Source organism: Onychostoma macrolepis, chromosome 06, assembly GCF_012432095.1.
Source record: "Onychostoma macrolepis isolate SWU-2019 chromosome 06, ASM1243209v1, whole genome shotgun sequence".
NCBI lineage: Eukaryota > Metazoa > Chordata > Actinopteri > Cypriniformes > Cyprinidae > Onychostoma > Onychostoma macrolepis.
The window spans coordinates 14,842,029-14,857,447 of NC_081160.1; the positions used below are offsets into that span (position 1 = coordinate 14,842,029).

The 15,419-nt window shown below is 35.9% G+C and overlaps 1 protein-coding gene across 1 annotated transcript; it reads left to right on the forward strand.

Annotated features, from left to right (window-relative positions):
• Positions 1-107: 107 nt before the first annotated feature.
• Positions 108-15,051, forward strand: pik3r6a (phosphoinositide-3-kinase, regulatory subunit 6a). Its single transcript, XM_058778367.1, has 6 exons — positions 108-289; positions 2,838-2,958; positions 8,982-9,055; positions 9,397-9,511; positions 10,324-10,385; positions 12,601-15,051. The coding sequence occupies exons 1-6, from the start codon at positions 211-213 to the stop codon at positions 12,717-12,719; spliced, it is 570 nt and encodes a 189-aa protein (XP_058634350.1). The 5' UTR covers positions 108-210; the 3' UTR covers positions 12,720-15,051.
• The last annotated feature ends 368 nt before the right edge of the window (positions 15,052-15,419 follow it).

Sequence of the window (15,419 nt, forward strand, 5' to 3'; positions counted from 1 at the left end):
TTGTTGTTGTTGTCGTTGTTTTTGATGACCACAAGATGTCGTCAAGGAGTCAGGAATAGCGGTGTAACGTAATGATGTCTAGTTATCCACAGCCGTCGCTATTTTCCTCAGCAACGAGAACCGCTTGATCCGCCGCATTATTTTAGCGAGCTCTCTTGCTTTGCCTTTCTCAACTAAGTCAGGACATTCGTGTAAGATTAGGCTTCAGTGATGGATGAAAAGCGCAGAGCATCCTGTCAGTATGGATCCCTGGAATGCACGAAATGGAAAACAGATGTGGACCAAACAGGTATCCCTACACCTGTTTCTGTATCAAAACCTGTCAAAACGTATTGGTGAAAGGTATAGTAGACTATCACACACTTGCATTCTCTTCTCCATTGAGGTTTGTGCAGATTGAATGCCACAGGTGGAACTTCTGCTGTTGTAAACAATGAATTCAGGTTGGAAAGTGTTATGCTGAGATCTGAAAACAGCTGAGTCTCATAATACTTAAATGCTCATGGAGATATGTTTTGTGTAGACTGCATGCTGTGGTGACTTTGAAATGGAAAGGAGATTCGGGATAGAAGAACATGCCTTTTCCAGAGCTCTTGTTGAGTTTACAGTGTCATACTGGTTTTTTACATTTGCTAAAATGTGTGCACCCCTCTGCTCTCGCAGCACAGCACCTTCTGCTGCTTTCAGAAGCTCGGTTACTGAACCTTTTTAATAAAGTTTTGCAAAATAAACTTATGGAGATCATCAGGGTAAAGCAAATGTGGTCCATTCAAATCAATTCCAGGGCTTCATTGTCAACTGTACAATTAAAAATACAGCAACTGTATAATTAATAATAATATTTTTTTTTCACAGAAAAAGACTGTAAAAAATGCTACAGTAAAAACCTGTCAGTGTGTTAACTGTTACCACGTGAAAAATTGTACTGTATTTTACATAATTTTACTGTAAAACACTATCAAATTTAGGGTTTTTGGAAGTAAGAACTATGAGTTTCCATGTAATTTATGGTGAAAAGTAATTAAAAGGACATTCCTGGAAGTCCCTGCGTGACACATCACAAATTTTATTTAAATGTTTTTTTTTCTTTTATTCTTTGACTTGTTTTTATTGCATGTCTAACCAAGAAATTCCTTTTGCAGCACTTCTTGAGTTCTTATATGCACTGTACTGTACCACATTAATTCTACTGCTTTCTTACTCAGTCGAGCACATTTGAAGGATTTTCCTTTATGAATGCCTAACCTGACATAAAAAGCCTCAATGCTGAGTTGTTAACCTTAACATGAAGGAGCAACTTGCCTCTTGGCACTGATTTTTGAACAGCTCTTTTCACAAGAATATTTGATTTAAATGTTCTAGTGTCATCTTAGTTCAAATTCATAAATCTAACATCAGAGAGGAAGACATTTTTAGCATGTTGTTCCCATTTCTGTCTTTTAGATAATTTAGGAATCCAAAAAAATCTTATTAATCTGTTTAAAAAAAAAAGTCTACAGAATAAGAATTTAGATTAAACTATTCTACTGCAATAGGAAAAAATAGGGGGTCAAGCATCCTGTTGTTATTGTTTACTAAAAATGAAATAAAAATACATTTAAAAGTTAAATAGATATATAAAACAACAAAAAAAAAAAGATAAAGAACATTACAAAATTACTTAAATTATATATAAAAATAAAAGCTAATTTAAAAATATTCATAAATACTAAAATAGTATATAAAAATAACTAAAATAACACTGAACAATATGTTTGTTTTTGTTTTTTTCTGCTAATCGCAACGTATATAATTCCCGTTGTCAATAAACACTTATTTAAGATCAATATTAGTTTTAAATTTAGGTTAACTATATATGAAAGTATAAAGGAAAGTATGTTTTTTTAGGTGCTGGTCACCAATTTTTATTTAAAATTGTTAAATGGTGGGACAACTGAATTGATGATAAAATTTTAGAATACATATGGCATGTCACAGCACGGAATTATTCAACTTCCCAAAAGTATTTCATATCAAATGCAAAAAAAAAAAAAAAAGCTCCAAATGACCGAATATTGTTCGATTAATTAGTCAGTACAGTGGTTTGTTAATGTTATTAAATAACAAATGAAGACACATTATATTGTTTGAAACTACAAAAGGCTTTGTACGAATGAAATCTTTTCTCTGAATATTGTCTTATTTCCCCATCTCATAGACTGAGTGACCACTCAGCCGAGTAAAGCTGACAGAACGTATTAGCCTCAGCCTAGCATAACGGTTACCATGCCACTCATGAGAAAGAGACAGTGCACAATGCCACTGGAGACATCAGCAGTGACATAACCAATTGTAGGATCAGGGGAAGAGTTATGCTAGGCCTCCTAAACCCTTGCAAGTAATAATTTGTTGTCTGACAGCCGAGGCGGGTAACCTGGACATGCTGCAATTTTCTGCCGCTGCTAAAGCTTTGATTTATTGGTACTGGAGGAATACGGAGGAAGTCACTGAAGAGGTTTTGAGAACCTCTTCAAGAACAGGAAGAAGGTAGTAACGAGCAACGATAGACCTGAAGGAATTGTAGAGGTTTCGTTTACACTTCCTTTAATCGTGATATGTAAAGAGGCTCAGTGGTTGTTTAGCTATTTTTAAATTTGCTACAGGAAGGAGGTGTAATGATGGTGAATTGATTTCAGCAGACTGGTGCATCTTGAAATGTTAATCTGCTAATCTTGAGAGAGAGAACGTTGCATTAAATTTGATATTTTCTATAGAAGGCAATCTGAGCTGTATTCAGCTCTTTGTGGTCTTGATCAGTGTGGCTTCAGTCCAGATCTTCTTGTTTTCTGTGTTTTCAGAGGCAGATGTGGTCTCAATGGCAGACTCTACTATCACAGTGGGGGACATAGAGGGGGAACTCTATAAGATTGAACGGATCAGAGACATTTTGATCAGGAGGGAATCTGAGCTAAGATACATGTAAGTAAACTGATTTTCACATGTAAATATTTATGATATATACCAGTTGTGTATGGTGGTGTTCTGAAATGTTCAGATTTATTTATTTATTTTTTAATCAATATAAATTCATGTCCCAGTCACATTTTCTTGGTTTCTCTATCAGAAAAACGAAAAGTATGAATCTCATCAAGTTAGTGTTTTTAAGCATTTTACATTTATTCCAACAAAAGTAACAATTTAAACAATATTATTATTTGTGAAATTATGTTCAGCTATTCTTTTGAATAGTTAACTTTTAGCTCATTTTGAATTTTTCAGATCAACATTCATCAAAGCTTGTTAAATATTGGTCACAGACATGAAGATTTACTTTAAATTTCACCAAGCTAATTACTCACTAAAACCCACAGATCATGTTTTATGCCATTTTAAGTATTATTTTTTACATAACAAAACAGTTATATCTAGTGTGTATCTAGTGTGTGAGTTGTTTACTTTCTTCGTCTTCCCATTAATGGCATTATATTGTTCATTCAGACTGATTGACTAACACAGAACGCGCACAAACACAAGGGGTGGGATTTATCGCATGAACCAATCACAGGCGAATATTACCAGTCATATCCAATCATTCTGTGATGGAGGGATTGCCTCCGCTCATGTGACTTTCCCCCATTCATTCTCAATTATTCAAACTCACATGCTTTAGGGGGTCACTCAGACCCCATGTCTGTTAAAGGGGCCCTATTATGCTCTTTTGCTAAGTTTTGATTTTGTTTTGGGGATGTACAAGAACATGCTCTCATGCTTGGTGGTTCAAAAATCGCAATATTTTTCACATAATATACATTATTACAATACCTTTCTCCCTAGCCTGGCACAAACGGCTCGATTAGTTATGGATTTGATGATGGCCCGCCTTCAGAAAATGAAATGTGTTGTGATTGGTTAGCTGTCCCAGTGCGTTGTGATTGGCGAACAGCTTAAGACGGTGTTTCAGCACTGCCCATAGACTGTAAAAAAACAGGTACTGCCAAGTTCCGGATCAAAGCATCAATTTGAGCCGGATTCAGACCCCGAGAATATTGAACAAGAGGATCGCGTAGAACCTTTGCACGCACGATAATGCAAGACATATTAGAGTGGTAATGTTATTGTTGTTGTTTTTGGCTAAATCATGATTTGTGGCATATATGCAAATTCATTCTCAGCGGGAGGCGCTGTTGGAGTGGTAGAGATCAAGGTTTCACCGGTAACGGCTGTACACAAAGCAGCGCTCCACTCACAAACGCTGCTTTATTGTTATTTATTTATTTATTCAAGATGAAATAAAAATGACATACAAAATTTTCTGAAGACAGTCGGTTTCCTTCAGAAATACAGTGATATAAAAACACTGTATCTACCAGGTTTTGATTTTGAAACATGCAGTGCTCATGTTTATCCAACGAAGTCAAAGCTTTTGAAAAATCTATTTGCAGTCAGTTTTGATATTGTGGAGGGCGCCACAAATAAATCAATGTATGTGAAACACTGTAGTTTCATAATTGAAGTGTAAATTCTGCAGATTACATCACTGCCCAGTATTGTACTGTCAGCAATTTATAAAAACTTTTTCATAATTGTAACTTGCGAAAACCTGACGCTACAGCAGCACTTCTTCGTCGTCGTCTCAACCAAGCGTTCTAACCACTACCTAGCCCCTCCACACCCCCCAACCATTCGAATTTCAGTAGGCGGGATTTATTTTAATGATATTCTAATGGACCGCTTTGTGACTTCACTAACACCAGAAAACAAAGCTGTAATCCAAACTAGCCGTTTGTTGTAGTTCTTGAAAAAGGATTTTTTAAAAACGAAATATCTCCCTTTGGAGTGGACTTTGAGATTTGTAACTTTGTAGATCTTTTTTTATGCCCAAACATGCACACTACACACTGACTAAAATTCAAAAAGTGAAAAAGCATAATAGGACCCCCCTTTAAAATTCAGTGGGCTTAGGGGAGGCAAGAGAGACGTGGACTCCTGCTGTAAATTTACCTGCTGGTGTCACTGTTACACAGTGTTTCTTTAGAAAAATTATTTCTACACTTTTTAATGTTATGTTTTGTAATATTGGCATTGTTTTCATTTTTTCTCATCCAATATTTTGAGGAGGCACTGCCTTCCCTTGCTTCCTCGGAAATGCCCCTGATATATACCATGGGACCTAAATGTCTGTGACTGACAACTAGTGAAAATGTCATGTCATCCTGTGGCTTCCTTGACAAGTTGTTTTGAGAATGGATGGATGGATGCGGTCCCCTGGTTGACAACTACTGCATACAGCTTTGTGCAAAACTCGGTGATCCATGTTACTGTATCTATCATGATTTGTGAATGTTTCAAAGAGAATCTTCTATGGGTGCAAGGAAATCTGACCTATTAAACAAAGGAATTCACACAGTCAGTGCCACAGATTTGCTTATTTGATTAGTTTTATTTATTCATTTATTTTTTTCAGGTAGAAATTTTAAACCTGAATAGCATATTTGAATTACATATTTCTAAATGTCCAAGACCACACTGTATTTATACATATTACACAACTCTTTTGAATACAGTACTTCATTCTGATTGGCCAGTCTTAGCATTCTGTGGTCAAATATTTTTGAATAATGACTACAGAGGCAGTATGTAATACTGACAACTGCACAGCAGTCCAAATTCAAAATACTGAAGAGAGTTGTTTTCCTCGCCCCCTCCTCCTCAGACTAGACCAGGGGTGTCAAACTCAGTTCCTGGAGGGACGGAGCCCTGCAGAGTTTAGATGCAACCCTAATTAAACACCTGATCCAGCTAATTAATTAATTCAGGCTTATTTGAAAACTAGATGGTTTGTGTGTTGGATCAGGGTTGGAACAAAACTCTGCAGGGCTGCGGCCCTCCAGGAACAGAGTTTGACACCCCTGGACTAGACACTCATGAGTGTTGCCAGATTGATGACAAGCAACAGAAAAGAGCGCAATTGGCAATGGAAGACGACAAGCCTAACACGATTAACAAGTTCATTTGTCTGCGTTTTAATTTGCTTCTGGTAACAGAAATTTTTAGATGGATGCTGAGGCTTTTTAGGTTGGGGAGAATCTGCAGTCTCTGACCCAGTTTGTTAACTGGTTTCTATGGCTACAATGCTGTGTTTTCCATTAACTGGTAACCTGGTGTGTCAAAATAATATTGGATAAATTGGCAGTGGCTAGAATCACACAGACCAAAACAAAAAGAGACATTCAGACACAGAATGCCCATTTCAAAGTAGAATAACTGGCTGTAGCATTGTTTTTTTGGGGAAACAATATGTGAACTTAGCATATTATGGTATTTTTATATGAGTACAGTCAAAAAATGACATACAGCACCTTTAAGACTTGTTCACACCAAGTACAATGACTATATGCATTTATGTTGTCTGAAGCCCGAGACACACTGCACGATTTTCATCTGTCCCAGATGAAAGATTGGCATCGTGAAACAATCGTGGTGATTTCTGTGATCGTAGCTTCTTAATCGGTGTTCCTATGTATACAGATGTGAGAGAGGTTAAAAGACTGCCGTTGTCATGGTCTTGCGACCACAGATAGCCTGTGATATTTTTTTGAGAGTGTCAGAAATTCATAATGTTTGCATTTACTTTCATGAATCACTCTACAGTCTTTTTCTTTGCATGTGATAAAAATAAGTTAAACTCAAATCAATTATTCACAGTCTATTTATGTATTTATTTTGTAGGTAGCAATGCAATAGGTGGGTCCTAATCACCCTTTCTGGGTTTATTTAGCAATGATAACCTGCTGACTGTAAATTATCCCTTACATATTAATATTTATGTTTTGGTTATGTCAGACACTTCTAAATGAGTTCAAAGTGTATCCATGTCATTAATGTTTTTAAATTAACAGAAGTGTTTTCTTTCATTTAATTTTCACATTCCAGATAAACACACTACTATATGAATGTAATAACCAATTTTGTCAATTATAATTGACAGTCAACAGCCAAACCCACAAGCCTTGAGCGGTTCATAAAATTTATCTGAGATCCTTCTCATCACCATCACATCTGCAGTCATCTGTCCTTCCTGTTCCCATTACCAAGAGCTACAATCAGCCAGCTGCCACTCATTAAGATGTTAATGCTTTGCTTTTGATGCTGCCAGAGTGTCTAATGCATGGATATTGGTTTCCCCTCACATTCGTTTGGGGAAGAGCTTTGCCTATCACAAAATCAGTGGGGCATTTCTTCCCAAGTGTTTGATTGGTGCTCAGCCTCCACAGTCTGTCTCAACTGAACCGGAGAGATACAGAGAGAAATCCAATGGTGCAGCTTCATCATTAAACTGTGTATTTGGTTAACAATTCAGGGACTGAATGCACTCTAAATACTGCTATCTGACACGATTAGCATGCAAAAATGGTAACATTTTAATTAACTGGTTTTATTAAAGTCAAAAATATGAATTTATACCACAAAAACTAAATTGCTGTAAGGTAACATTTGCAGGTTATCAGTGAGTTAAAAAGCTGCCATGTGTAATTCTTTGAATATCATGATTTAAGTGGTTCAAATAATTTAATTTAATCTAATAACCAATGATATCATTAGAAACGTTGGTACATGAGTACATTATCACTTGTTTTTGTTTGCATATACATTGAAGCATCAAATACAGAGCAAACATATTGACAGCGCCTTTGCTTGCGTTTAGACAGCAAAAAAGACAAATATATCATAATTTAAACACTGAGATTTTTTCAATTTTTGCTTACATTACATTTAATTGCCATATAAAAATATCTATTTGCATCCAAATTGTCACTGTGTAGCAGCTATCCAGATGTTCAACACTTATCTATATTGAAACTAAAAAAACTTGTCATTATTAAATACATTTTGCTGACTTGTATAGATCTGATTTTGTATTGATGATAATTTAGAGTGCGGTTAGGGACTCAAAGGAGCCAAAAATGTATGTGTAAACTACAAACAAATACCTACGAATACTAATAAGATCAGGATGCATGGGCAGTGTTCAGACTCTCATTGCCACTGCAGTATATAGAAGGCAAACTGCATAATACGCAAATTTTCTGTATGCATGGGTGACCTACTGCAACTGTCAAAATGAACAGTAAACAACAGAGCTTACAACATGGAATACTGCATCCCAAAATGCAATGCTTTTGCACAAAATTTGAGAACAAAATGTAAACTGGATGCTTTCATAAAATTTTGTACAAGTTACAAGTGTAGAAAATGACTGTTTGAGATGTTTATGGTAGGATAAAGTTTTAATTAATTACTGTTTTAATTAATATTAAATGAATTAGACAGTATACAATGTTCAGAGTGCCATATTCAGCCAGTTTTAGCTGGTATTCCATTCCGTATATTGCAAAGTAAACACTGAGTCACACTGTGAAGCTTTTTGCATGCTCAACACTGTAAAACGTGACCCTGCAACTATTATTTTAAAAAGCTGTTTTTATCTGATACGTACATTTAGTTTTGTTGGTATAACATATTTTAATTGGTTCAGTAATGTTGCACATAATGTTGCTGGGGAAGTCGTGGGGAACCTAATGGTTAGAGAGTCAGACTTGTAATCCAAAGGTTGTGAGTTCGAGTCTCAGGCCGGCAGGAATTGTAGGTGGGAGAGTGAATATACAGTGCTCTCTCTCCACCCTCAATACCATGACTGAGGTGCCCTTGAGCAAGGCACCGAACCCCCAACTGCTCCCCGGGGGCCGCAGCATGAATGGCTGCCCACTGCTCCGGGTGTATGTGTGTGTGTGTTCACTGTTGTGTGTGCACACTTTGGATGGGTTAAATGCAGAGCACAAATTATGAGTATGGGTCATCATACTTGGCTGTATGTCACGTCACTTTCACTTTCACTTTTTCACTCATGAAGCAGAATTTTTTGCAGTGAAGACTGTAAAATGCTTCTGCATGCTTTAGAACAGTGTGGTGTTATCATATTTGCCTGTCCTTTTGTTTTGCAGGATGGATGATATCCAGTTATGTAAAGAAATTACAAGACTGAAGAAAGAGCTTCAAAAGCTTTTGTCTATCCCAGGTGAGATCTGGGAAAGCCTCTGGAATAAATAACAGTAAATTCAAGAAATACTGTTTTAGCTCTTAATGTTGTTACAGTACAGCTGTTAAAGTTCCTTATACTGTACCTTTACTGAGGTTACTGATAAAAACATTAGAGATTATTAAATTGCTTTTACAGTTTTTTTAAAAGTAGCACAACATGCACTACTAATAAAGCCAATATATTAAGTCCAACTTTGCTTTGCAGAAATTATTTTGATAAACACTTGTGTTTTTCTGTTAATGTCTAAGAAGTGGCCTAGTCTTAGCAAGTATGACAATGAAAGCTGTTGTTCGTAAAGTATAAAAATCCATTTTTAGATAATGACAAGTCTAATGAAGACAAACAGAAGGAGGAAGAGCTTCTGAAACAGATTCATAAATTAGTGGAGGCCAGAGACTTCTTAGTAGATGACGTGGAGTTTGAGCGTCTCAGGTAAGCCGATTTTAGCATGCTAGGAAATGAAGGAGGCTGACACACTATTCATTTGCACCCTTTATTAAATCTCTGTCTGAGCTCAATTCTGGGGCAGACAGAATTATGTCTAAGGCCTGAGGGGAAAAAAAACATTACTCACCCTCTAAGTACAGAAGTAATAGGATGTTATTTGTAATAAAGCCATGCTGCCACATTCTGTCTCAGCAATTTCAGGAATTGAATTCAGGAAAAGTCTGCTCAGTGCTTGTGGCATCTGCACAGTTTTGCGATTGAATCTAGACTTTGAATCCAGTGTTTATTTATTGATGTTTTGCCTTGTGTATAACAATGTAATTATATTAACATAATGTAAATGCATTTAACCCCCAAAATTCTTTCAGTTTTAGTGCATTTGTATAATCAGTGCAAAGGAGTAATTACTATATTGGAGCTCCACGTTAATAATTATCAGCTGAGGAAAAACTGGATGTATTTTTAGTCCAGCTGGTGTTAAACATGTGGTGCACATCACAGTGTAGTTCCATTTCCAGCCAGTTCTGGAATGGAAGTCATGTGAGATGTTGCAAAGCATTCACTTTTACTGAGCAGAAGTCTTTTGTAAAGCCAGCAGAATACAACAAACAAATGAATAAAGAGAAATGCATGATACATGAACGCAAATTATACTTTCAGATTACATTTCCCAGCAATAACACAAAAACCTTGAGCTAACTGAAAGACATGAAGGCCATGCATAAATAGCAAATTATACAGTCAGTCTTCCCATAATGCATTGCCTCTTAATCACCATAGTTACTTCTGCTGTACAGGGAACGGGAGGAGGACAAAGAGATGGCTGAATTCCTTAAGTCCAAACTACCAAAAACCAAGAGTAAGTCATTCTTTTATGGTTGGTAGAACCAAAGTAATGTGTATAATTTTATTGGTCATGCAGTTGAAATATGAAAGTTCTTTATTGCATATAAGGTGAATTGAATACAAATAAGGTGGGATATTTTGTAAACATTAGTCACTGGCTATGTTTCAAATGGTTTAGGCCCTCACACAACCCTAACTAACTCTAAAGGCTGTACTGTAATACAGTACATGATTTTTGCTCAGAATTTTGCCCCAATTTACAGTCTGGACAAGCTGACACTAGTTGCCAAAATTTAGAGCTAGTCTGCAGATTTGAGTTGAAAGATTTCATAGAAAATTGCATAGTGTATGATGGTTACAGTCTCATATTTTTTAGCTTCAGACTCCGATTCTGTCCAGTCAGGGTAAATCAAACATGTTTGATATTTTGAGAACACATGTTGTTTTCATTTGTCACGCATCTTCTAGCAACAACATTTCTTGTGTTTAGTGTATCATATGTCCAGTTTTCAGCTATAGATTTTAAAAGTTATGTAGTATATTCCAGCCTTAACACTAATTTTGCAATTATCAAAAATGTTGCAATTTTTATTTATTTTCCGCCTTGAAATTATATCACAAATCACAGTGAAGCTTTAAATATAGAGATTATTTTGGCAGCTGTTACAAAAACATTTTTACAATAAATATTCTGATTTGACCTTGAGAATAGATCCCTTTGATATATGACCAATATTTATGATAATTCTTGGTTAATACTATAGAAATACTAGGAATGCAAATTCAGTCGGGAGTTAATGATATTTTGAATAGAATATCGAGACACGAACCTGTACATAATCAATTGTGTTTGCTTCCATTTACTTTTGATCAGTGCTTTGTTTCACAACATACAAACTTTTACTCCAAAAGTGCGCAAATTATGTATTCACACATTTACTTATTTTCTTTAAATAGAATAGAACCTTAATTTCTCAATGATTCGCAGAAAGACAATTCTCTGCTGATCCATCAGTCAGTATTGCGTGATCATAATTCCAACATTATGGTGATGGTAAACTTTTGCGTTCTGTCTCATAATACGTTTATGCATCAGTTTATTATATACAATGTCTGTATTAGGTCTGTAATGTAGGAGGCATGACAATGGAGTGGATCCATTTGCAGGCTTTATTAAAATAGAGCATGGTTAAAACAGGCAGGGTCAAGAAACAGCAAAGAGTAACAGCAGAGACATGGCAAAAGAGTAATCCAGATAAACAAGCGATGGTCAGGGCAGGCAGCAAACGATCAAAAGCAAGGAAATAGTCCAGGATCAAAACACGATAATCAGGAAACCAGGAAACATGGAAGGCAAGACAACAGGAGGCTAACATTCAATCACCAGCAAAGTCAGAGAGTGTGTGCTACTTTTAAATTCCTTCTAATGTGAGACAGCTGTGAACTGATGATGAGATCTGTTGAAAGACAGGTGATTGATGATGTGTACAGGCAGAGGATTATGGGAAATGTCCGGGTTGAGTGGTAAAGGGTACAGGATGGGGTGACCTCTACTGGAGCTCATGGGCACACCAGCTAGAGATCGTGACAAGGTCAAAGTAGAGTGAGTTTTGAGCAAAAACTTTGTGTAATCTTATACTGTCACTCTGAAACAGACTCGCGTGCTGACTTTCTGAAAAGCCCTGCATGGATTAAGGCGCGTGAACCAGGATCACGTAAACCAGATGGTCTCTATTAAGCAGGAGTGCTTGACAGTTAAAGTCCATTTCTGATTTTATTATTGTTTGTATTGTCATGTTGCAATATTTTACTTTCTGATATTTAAAACAATATAAATGTTAAATAACAATTTTTTTTTGGTATTTGGTATATGCTCTGTTGGTGGTTGGTGGAGTAGCATCACCCGGCGGATATTGTTTTCCCACTGGGGTTAAAAATAATTCAGCAGAGGCAGGGATACATAGACCAGAAGGGGGGAAAACCCCACCCCCCCCTGAAAATTGCACCCTGGATATATATATATATATATATATATATATATATATATAAAATATTACATTCTTAAAAACTCCTGCTTAAACTAATAGAGAATGTTTCTAAATATTAGATAGATCTATGGCGGGAAAATGTTCTTGTTACCTTGTTAAACTCAGTTAAAATGGTTTACTGCAAGTAATTACATCTTTGTGTATAAAACAACTCTTTGTCTATGAAACACTTCTGTGTAGGTGTTGCTCGCAGTGGGAGAAGTCTGCCCAGAGCCCAGCAGAACTCTACTCCATTTGTAACCAAGACAGGCCTCACTTTGCTGAAAGAGTGCTGTGGATTCACCTGCTCTATAATGTAAAAGACGCACTTTCGGCAGTGTCAGCCAGGAACACAATGCAATTATGGAGCCTTGGATAAGGATGACCTTTTAATGACACCAGGAGACTCAAATGTGAACCAACACTAGAGGTTTCTGAAAGACAAAGCTATGAAGTTGTCTGTTAAGGAATAGCAGTTTATGCGTCACTCTTATATATTTTTTTTCTTATTTTTCCACACCCATTTGCTTGCTTTCTACCTAACTCTCATTTTTTCTTTGAAAAATCCTGTTTCATTGTATTACAGAGAAAATGTTGTACCCTCTCAAGGGTCCTGCTGTCAGCAGCTCAGCTGGTTTGCTGTCATTCCCTACCCTTATCTTTTCCCTCATGAGACATTGCTACAGCACTGCAGTGCCTGTGACTTCATCATCCATAAATGCTCAAGTTTTAGTAGAGGTTCCATTTAGACTGTTGTGTCTTAGCCAAGCCAGGCTCATTGGAAATGTGTGCTTGTGGCAACATTTATGCGAAATAACATTATGTTGCTTCTTGCATTGTTTCAGAACACATTGAAAGTCAAATGTTCCAGTGAGTGGTGCTAACTGGACATTCCTTATTATCCAAAACAGATGAACGTGAATCTGGCAATGTTTTATTATGCTGGTTTTAATACTTATGGTGGCAGTTTGGAAATTAAATGTCGGTGAGTGGCATTAAAATGTGAAAAATAACGTACCACCTACACTAAACCCTACCCTATTCCAATAGTATTAACAAAAAGCAAACATGAGATAAAAACACTGAAGAAACAATGCAATTTTAGCTCGCTTCTATAAGTCTTTGAAATCATTTATTGTGATTGTGTTTCACAGGACTCGTACCCAAGTGCTCCACATTGCCAATGCAATGCTGTACCAGGTGAGCTAATGAGCAAGTTTACTATGCCAGAAAGGCCATACATATGAAGTTGATTATATGATTCAAACATCAAAATGTATTAGTTTACACAGTATTGTTCAAGGAACCTTGCGCAAGACTTTATTAATCAATAATCTGCCCCCTTAATCATAATTTGTGTAAAAAGGAATAAATGGTTTCAGTGTTTTACTGCTTTATATTTCTGCTGGAAACTGCAGTGCATTTTCCAATGAGCCTGGGTTGGTCTTAGTCCATGTACAGTGGCTAATGAGATGTTTGCGCCACTGGTTGAACAATTAAGCTAATTTAGTTATTTTATTGTATTACAACAATTTCCATAATTGACAATATAACAGTTTTCTCAGCAAATATATTCACAGGAGCACAGGCGCTTGCACGAAAAAAATTAAATAAATGAAGAACATTTCATTCGGGTGAACATCATCTAATAGAGCCACACACCAGGAGCCTGTCCTTTCCACAGCTTGAAGTCCAGCATGTCTCACAGTGCCAAAGCATGTTGTTTATGTTCTCTGGTGAAGTGCTTTCAACAATTTCAAGGGCTCTTCTCTGTGGAGGCAAGGCTCCATAGCAACCAGCGCATTGGACAATTAGTCTTTAGTCGCTTTTAGTAGCTAAAAATGTTGTTAATCAGGAGTCAATTCACACATTTATAGAGTGTATCTGTAGATGATAATGGAAAAGATCAACATGCCATTGTGGCTAGGTGAACCTATGAATAATACTAAACATTTTGGATTTTGTTTGCATAAGTGCAGGACTCTACTAAAATTTATCAATAATTCAACTAATCAGCTTTGACCCTGAATGCAATTATGCTTATCGGTTTATTCATTTTATGTTGCAGGTTTAATTATGGTATTAAGCATCATGAGGCATTGTGGTAAGGAGCCTTTTAATTAGTATGTTAGACTGCTGCGGCCCACAGCCCTCAGCGGTGAGCATTGTGAGTGGAAACCCCTGTTGACTCTAGTCTTAGTGAGTATTTATCGCTAGTTAAAGGTCATTCCTGTCGCTCATACGTTAATTACCTGACTGCAGTCTGTCTCTTCTGAGTGGACTGCTCACATCTGCTCATTACTCTGAAGGGTATGTTTCTCAAACATGAAATGAGCTGATTTTGTTTGCAGAACTTGAAAATTTCCATTTGCTTGTATCTTGTACTTTTTAGTTTACATATGAATATGATCAAATGTGCCATTGGGGTATTATTATATACTGAATTGTGAGATTTCTTCATGTTTTCCCTTTGTATGTAAAGTCTCTGGACAAAATTGCACCTAAAATCAACCTGATCTCATGGGAAATTTTACGGAAACATACAATTTTAAGGGGGAAAAACCTATCACCTAAACCTAAACCTAAAAACATCTTTATATAAATGAGATATGAGATTTATATAAATTAAAAAACTGAGTGTGTTTTGTCATCAGTGTTTTGATATCATTTAAGGGTTATTTCTACTATTATAGTTTTTATTAATATTTTTAATTATATATATATTTTTTTTTTTTTTTTTTTTTTTTTACTTTCCATAGTTTTAGTTTCAGTTTATTTTTAGTATTTTTGTTCTGCCATTTGTCAGTTTTTAAAATAAATTTCTTTATTTAGTTTTAGTTTTTTTTTTTTTTTTTTTTTTTTTATTTAGCTGCCATTTCAACATTTCTAGTTTTTCATCTAAAAAAATTTTTTTTTAATTTAATTCAGATTTATAATAGTTGTATTATCGTTTTAGTTTTAGTTAACAATAACAACACTGGTTGTCATTACAGTTGTTCCATAAACAACAGATAACCATT